At 40.6% G+C, this 8,134-nt stretch overlaps 1 protein-coding gene across 3 annotated transcripts in view; it reads right to left on the bottom strand.

Moving 5' to 3' along the window:
- The window catches only part of SNX18 (sorting nexin 18), a 37,811-nt gene that overhangs the window by 11,133 nt on the left and 18,544 nt on the right, over positions 1-8,134 (bottom strand). Inside the window, exon 2 of one of the 3 annotated variants that reach the window (XM_045079548.1) lies at positions 4,824-4,872. The exons of 1 other annotated variant lie outside the window; for it this stretch is intronic. In XM_045079548.1, coding sequence (XP_044935483.1) covers positions 4,824-4,872 — 49 coding nt within the window. Of the gene's footprint in view, positions 1-4,823; positions 4,873-5,599; positions 7,498-8,134 lie in introns of those variants that run through there. One more of the 3 variants, XM_045079549.1, reaches the window with a different exon arrangement.

Genomic DNA, 8,134 nt, shown 5'->3' with positions numbered 1-8,134 from the left:
GAGCATTATAAATACTTGCCCACGCTATTTAAGGCCCTCTGGAACTTAAAGGGATAACCATTATTAAAAAACTAAGGAATCTGATAGGGTTTCTCAAAACCCCTCCACTGCTGTGATTTCACTACTCTAAACCAGCACTTGTCAAGTAAGTGACCAAGTATCTACAGTGTATTTCATCTCCTCCGAGTAGAGAGACTGTATGGAACAGATCATAAACTGCAGCAAGGGGCTATCTCTAAACATACAAAGCAAGAAACTGGATTTTTACTTAAGAGAAAGGGTGTGACACCATGACACACACCTGTAACAAGAAAGTTATCTATAAACACGTTACCCCAGAGAAGGTAAAAATCTACTTCCTAAGAAAGTCTCCCGGAAGAATTCTTACATAAGATTCTAGAATTAGACTCTGATAACATGTTAGTGCCAGCTTTGTGTTTTAGTAATCAGGCCATGTCAGGGAGGGGCCTTAGAAATGACGGCAGTCTGCAATGGGAAGCCTCCCTCAGTGGAGTTGGCCAATGAAGGGGCAATTCCATGTTCCACCAGGAGACCCACCCCGGAGCACTGAGCCCTTGTGAAGGAAGAGTTTACCACCTTTCCTTGAGGGGTTTAAGGATCAAGGAGCTTTGAGTTTGCTTTAGTGATAACCTGGGAATAAAGCCAGCGGGGCGATAGCCTCTTGTCAAGTAATGTCACCAGAGGGTATATGCAAGCACGGTCGCTCTGGCAGGTGCCACATGAGGGCGGATTGCCCCCAAAAGCATCATTACATGAAGACACAGAGAGCTAAAGATGTTTAGGTGTAGGAAACAAAGGATCTTCACAGGTTCTTGGAAATGAACGATGATGAAGCTCAAATCACTTGAACATGGCCAGCTCAAGAATTCTAATCTTCCAACTCTATCCAGCACTTACTCTAATAACCCATGACCAAAGGGGAGAGAGAAATGTCCCAGACACCTGGCTGGGCAGGTGTTTAGGAGGAGGTGCGAAAGCTGTTTAGGAGGAGGTGCGAAAGCGGAGGAATTCTGGTTCAGAAATGTTCAGTTTTAGTCAATGGTGAAATACACAAGGGGAAAAACCCTATTCTAAATTTCTTCACATCTCCTAAATAATACAGTTAGACCTAGCATTACATAAAACCCTCAGGGGGTAAACAGTGTGCTTGTTTTTGGGAGGCGTTTTTGGCAAAGCTCAAAAACCTGAGAAATTAAAGGTGTTATACATACATTTACAGGTATGTATGTACATTTTCATTTCTTTGTTCTAAATGAGGTCTTTAAGTGAAAAGCAGTAGAGACTTCCACCTTACCCCACAGCAGAGATGCGGGGTCTCCTCTGTAGAGAGAAATCATTTGCATTAACATGGCTTCAAGAAGACCCCTGAGCAATCCCATCAGGATGCCATCCCTCTGGAAGTGGACACTTGACACCTATCTGCCACTGCCAGCAGGACTAGCGAAGTCACAAAATCTGCCTGCTTGTCATTTATACTAAATTTATACTCCTCCCAAAAACAGAAAGAAATTTTTATAGCAAATTTATCTTTCTTATACTTGTTTAAGCTTACAATTTATATACAAAAATTAAAGTCAAAAGGACCAGGAAAGCATATGAGACAGAAATAAAGGAAAATTTTTTCAAAAAGATGACTGAGAATATGCAATTATGAAATACATGTTTAAATTGGCAAAAAGAAAGACAGAATGAGAGGAAACGGGAAGTTAAGAGACTCAGATGATTTGACTATTTTATCGTGATTCCACTCCCAGGTGCCAGAGCGCACTGGGACAACAGTGAGGACACGCAGTGTCCCACCCTGCACATCCATGATGTGTCTCTGTGGCATGCTGCATGGATTATTCGTTCCAGCTTCTACAGCCTGGAGAATAGAGTCCTGCAGACAGGACTTCTGAGGCCTGACCGGGAGCTTGGTGAACGTCAACAAAGTTGCAGCTCGTCCAACTCTAAATGAGATCACCAAATTCTTAGAAGCGACCCGCTAGTATATGGAATTACAGATGTGCTGCTTTAAAAACCAACCTAACATTGATTAAGTCTCAAGTTCTCACAATTTATCACACAGGCATACATTTTTAAAACTCTTGGACACAACGGCAAGCATTAAATCTCTCTGAGGCTTAAGGACCTTTGGCATTTAATACCTGTTAAGTTTTTTAAGTGTACTTCCCAAAGGAGTCAACGGGCATTTAAGATTCATTTTTCCCCCAAGTATGAATTTACAAGTAACACAAATGTTGCTACCTTCAAAGTCCCCCAAAGGCTCAGCTCTGTGGCAAGGATCTGAATTCGTTCAACAAACATTTATGGAAGACCTGATGTGTACAGAGCATAGTGCTACAAGGAGATTCAAATATTTCAGCATTCAAGACCTCACTCCCCACCCACCCCCGACCCCGTTCCTTCTTAAGGAAGCCACTTGGCAAAGCACACAGAGGACAGGCACACAATCAGGACATGCAGTGAAACAGAACCACAAAGGACATAATTCTGCATGGAAGTTAAATGGATCTTTCTCCAAGATAATAAGTAAAACTGTATCACAAGAGAAAATGCTCAGAGGACCTACTACATGCCAGACACTGGGCTAAGGACAAGGTTGGGAGTGGGAAGTGAGCAGGGAACAGGCATATATAAAAAGTAAATAGTAGCTTCCAAAAATAGGAATAATATATGCTAGACACTATGCTAAAAATGTGTATGGAACCACAAAAGACCCTGAATAGCCAAAGCAATCTTGAAAAAGAAGAACAAAGCTAGAAGTATCACAATTCCAGATTTCAAGATATACTACTACAAAGCTGTATTAATCAAAAACAGTATGGTACTGGCACAAAAATAGACACATAGGTCAGTGGAACAGAATAGAGTCTAGATATATACTCAAATTTTTATGATCCATTATTACAAAGGAGGCAAGAATTTATAATGGGAAGAAAACAACAATCAGTGCTGGGAAAACGGGACAGCTATATGCAAAACAATGAAATTGGACCATTTTCATATACCATGAACAAAAATAAACCCCAAATGGATTAAAGACCTAAATGTGAGAAGTGAAACCATAAAATTCCTAGAAGAGAACACAGGCAGTAATTTCTTTGACATCAGTGGGAGACACTATTTCTAGACATGTCTTCTCTGGCAAGGGAAACAAAAGCAAAATTAAACTATTGGCACTACAGCATAACAATAAGTTTTTGCACAGCAAAGGAAACTATCAACAAAAAGCCTACCTACCGAATCAGATATTTGCAAATGATACTTCTGATAAGGGGTTTTTAATACCTAAAATATATAAAGGACTTCTACAACACCCCAAAAAAAAAATAATAATCCAATTAAAAAATGAGCAGAGGACCTGGACTGACATTTTCCCAAAGACAATATATAGAAGGCCAACAGAGACATGAAAAGATGCTCAACATCACACATCATAAGAGGAAATGTAAATTAAAACTGAACTGAAATGAAATGAAATATCATTTTATATCTGTCAGAATGACTAAAATAAAAAAACCACAAGAAATATCAAGTATTGGCGAGGATGTGGAGAAAAGGGAATTCTCACACACTGTTTGTTAGGAATGCGAACTGGTGTAGCTACTGTACAAAACAGTATGGAGATTCCTAAAAAAATTAAAAATAGAATTACCACACGATCCAGTAATTCCACTGTTGGGTATTTGCCCAAAGAAAATGAAAACACTAATCTGAAAAGATATATGCACCCTTATGTTTATTGCAGCATTACTTACAATAGCCAAGATGTGGAAGCAACCTGAAAGTCCTTGACAGAATGGATTAAAAAGATGTGTGTACACGCACACACACTTAGCCATAAAAATTAAATCTTGCCGTTTGAAACAACCCGGATGGAGCAAGAAGGTATAATGCTAAGTAAAATAAGTGAGCCAGAGAGGCACAAATACCATATGCTCTCACTCATATGTGGAATTTAAGAAACAAAGGGAAAAAAGAAACAAACAAAACAGACTCTTAAATACAGAGAACAAACTGGTGGTTGCCAATTTGTTGGGGAGGTGGATGGGGTATGGGTAAAACAGAGCAGTAAATAATGTACAGTATTGTTGAATCATTATACTGTACAGCTGACACTAATGTAACACTGTATGTTAATTATACGTGTGTGTGTGTGTGTGTGTGTGTGTGTAGGCACTTTTCATATGCTATCACTATCACTAACCCTATTGCAATTTTACAACAGATATTATTTTTACAAGAAAAGTGGGAAAGCTACTCAACCTCTTTGAGTATCAAATTGGCCAGGTAACCAGATCAGATGTGGAGATGGAATGTGAATGCATTACTGACTTCAAAGCAAACACTATTTGGAAATATTTAGAAAAGAAACTGAAGCCTGAATGGGCAAAAAAAGCCAGGCGGGCCTAGGTGAGCAGGGTGCTGAGGGATAAAAGCTGGGCAGCTGAGAATCAGCTATGTCTTCCCCACAGGCTTCCCCACAGGCCTCCCCACGTGCCCCATACTTGTGGCTGAGGCTCCGGTAGCAGCCTTCTCACCTTCCTCATCAAGTCCCTGGCTTCTATTTTGATATGCAACTCAGAAGGCCTTGGAGGAACTATATAGTTTTTGAAAATTTCCCTCTAGAATCTTATTAATCTCACTGAATTCACTAACTGTGCCTTCTGTAAAGCAATTTAATATTTATAAGATGTCTGATTTTCTTGTCTTTGTAACAACACGTAGGTGCCACAGAACAAAACACTGAAAAAGCAGCAAGTACTTCACAATTTTGAAAAATATGAGCCCAAACGTACATGGAAGGGAAGGGGTGTCTTTCTCTGACTTGTCCTCTCTGCTTAGATCCTATTGAAAGATTATATAAGTTAAGAACTACAACCAAAAATAGTAACACACAATCACTTTAGGGATACAGAGGCTGATAGAGTTGGACATCCCAGCAAAAAAATTACTTTATTTGCAAACAAGGAAGGACAGAACAAACCATTAAGGAGAGTAAGGACCCAAAGGCCAATTCCAGTTGGAATTTTGGTTTAACACACTTATTGCAATTCAAATCCATTAGCATAATATATCAGGATTACGGCAGCAGAGATGTAAGAGATTTTTTTTTTTTTTAAAGAGACAGAGTTCCTGTTTTGGGGGCTCAAATTATTTTTTAGGGTGACTTCCCTGCCGGAAACAATTAAAGACCTATACAAAACAGCATACGAATGTACCGAACAGCACACTTCAAAGGTACAAACTCTGGTAGAATAGTGAGTGCCATGTATAAGGAGTTGTGAGATTATACCATGAATTAAGAGCAAATTTTGAAACAAATTCCTTTTTAACTGAAATGTAGCTAAACTGATTTACTCCAGATCTGCTTTCAGAAAAAAGATGATTAACAACAAAACAAGCTGATGCCGAAATACTTTTCAAAAAAAATCATCAGGAGGGGGCACCTGGGTAGCTCAGTGTGTTAAGCCTCTGCCTTCAGCTCAGGTCATGATCCCAGGGTCCTGGGTTAGAGCGCTGCATTGGGTTTTCTGCTCAGCAGGGAGCCTGCTACCCCCCCCCACCCCCCGCCTGCCTCTCTGCCAGCCTGTGATTGCTCTCTCTCTGTCAAATAAATAAAATCTTTTAAAAAAAATCATTAAGAGTTCCTCAATATATCCTGAATTGAAGTGACAGTGGCCCGGGTCCCTCTAGGAGCACACAGTTGCTGGTTGTTAAAGTTCAGGATGACAGCAACATCCTAAGCCAATTAAAAAATACATGTTATCTTTTGTAAAATATTTTGCAAAGTTTTTTTAAAAATATATTATTTCCTTTAAGAAAAAGGCCATTCTGGTTTTAAATATTCATCTCACAACCCTCCAGCTAGTTTTTCTGTTTACCTTTTAACACCTGGGAAGAGTTTAGTGTGATTTAACACCTGGGAAGAGTTTAGTGTGATTTAACACATGGGAAGAGTTTAGTGTGATTTCTTTCTTTCGAGAAAGATAAAGTCCAATTATTCAGTAGGCTACTTATAGAAGGTAACTAACTGACTGGTTTACTGCCTGGGAGGAAACGGAAAAGAAGTGACAGCTTTGAAAAGCTCAAGCTGTCCATCTGAACAAATCACAAGGGTGCTTCAGCTCTTGGGGTGTGACAGACAGAACTACTTTCTGGGGTTCCCCAGAAGCTTCTCTCAAACCTCCCTCCGCCCACTGTGCTTCTAAACCCTGCATCCTGTCAAGATGAGCATGGAAACAGGTTTCTCCCATAGAAATGTTATTATCAACCCTGGTGGGATGTAAATGACATAGTATTATTAGAACTAGAATTTGGGTTTTGTCATAGGCGGCTGTGTTCCCACAGTTCATGTGGCAATTCTCAAAGTGGGAATTATCTGCATGTGTTTCCACATGTCACACATTTTTGTATTTAAGAAAGGCAGAGATAGACAGATTTTCAATCAGGTTTAGCCTCTAAGGAGTGAGAGACTGGAGAAAAAATTACCGGGACAGAGTTCGATCAGTACACACTTGCTACTTTTAGGATGGTTTTAAAAATTAATGTGTAGCTGCCTGAGAAACAAGAGCAGAGGTCTGGAACCAGCCGCAGAGCTGGAACAAGGCATTACGGCATCATCTAAGCATTCTCTCAGCTGCACTGTTTCTTACCAAACCCAAGAGGAGTGTAAATAAAAGTCAAAAATGTTGCCCAAAATCTAAAGAACAAAGGGAACACACATTTTTATCATGGAATAAATATAAAAACAGGCGAAAGTTTTCTAAACCCATACTTTCTAAGTGGCTGATTTAGGAGGACTCTGCCTCCTGCCGGCCCCCTCCCCTCATAAACACCGTCCTGCCACATGGCCTTCAAAACAGAAAAAGGAAATGAAAGAACACAGCAGAGAAATGACTCCTGAAAGTCGAAGGTCCAAAGTGGTCACTGCTGGATTAAACAAGAGCCCCCGCAATACCCACGGGTAGGACAAGTTTTAAAACAAAAGAAAATTAGGTGTGATGAGAGAGAAAAACATTTTAGAATGGGACTATAAGTACAACTATGAAAGTGTTTCTTGGACTAATGGGCAGACATTGGGCAGTGTGCATCTGGAATGATACATGAGCTAAAATTTTATTATGAAAAGAAAACGGCAAGGATTTAACTCTGAGATTAAATAAGAAGGAGCTGACAACAGTGCAGCACAATACATTCTTCTTCATTAAATAAACAGCCAAACATTTCTGGTTTAGAGAAAGAGAAACCTGTTAGAAGGTAATACATGAAACAGTGCAGCCTCCCCGAGTTATACAACTGAAAATACATTCTTCTATTTGAAGTACAGGAAAAAGTAGGATTGACAGGGAGGCAATATATTTCAACCATTCCCCATGACTGTGCTCCCCAATGGGCAACAGGAGCCCAGCCCGGTACCCTGGGCCCCAGGCTGAGTCCAGCACACTTCAGTCGCTTTTCTACCTCAGGGATCTGCAGGAGGAGGCAGAAAGGAACAAAAAGGCTTATGGGTTAAGAATGAACTTTCGGTTGGGCACTCAATTTATTAAATAAGCTGGGTGAATTATTAGAGTCATTGCACAAAACAAAGTTCACTGAGGAACTAATAACCCTAAGACTTTATTCCAAAAGGAGGAGCAGGAACCCAAGGACTTTCTTCTCCTCTCTCTAGCCCTGACAAGACACCCACTGGAGAAATCAGTGGGGCTGACTCTGAGCTGACAAGGGGAGAGCTGGTCCCCAGAGTTTCCATGTGTGTTGCTATTGTCTTAAGAGCCGAAAGGGCCTTACAAGAGTTTCTCTCCATCTTACAAATAAGAGGCAAAGCACCTCGTCCAGAGTACCACAGCTTGTGCTGAACTGGCGGTACAATGTTGAGCGTGGCTGCCATTCGAAGTACCACAGCGACTTCGAGACAAAGCCACCTGCCAGCCAGTCCTGCCACTTTCCATTTAACACTCCCTGAAGGGCCTCTGCTCCACTCTGTTGAAGAGGGTCCCTTCCTTTCCACAGTGGGAGCCATAACATGAAAACTAAACCAGTATTTTCACTTTGCATTAGGACCTGTTATTAACAATCTCCTGAACATCTTCGGCCTTGTTCAAGTTGA

Source organism: Mustela putorius, unplaced genomic scaffold (assembly GCF_011764305.1).
Source record: "Mustela putorius furo isolate JIRA1106 unplaced genomic scaffold, ASM1176430v1.1 tig00000407_pilon_pilon_pilon, whole genome shotgun sequence".
In the NCBI taxonomy this organism is placed as follows: domain Eukaryota; kingdom Metazoa; phylum Chordata; class Mammalia; order Carnivora; family Mustelidae; genus Mustela; species Mustela putorius.
The sequence above is the reverse complement of the archived record's forward strand: the minus strand, read 5'-3'. Positions and strand labels throughout refer to the sequence as shown.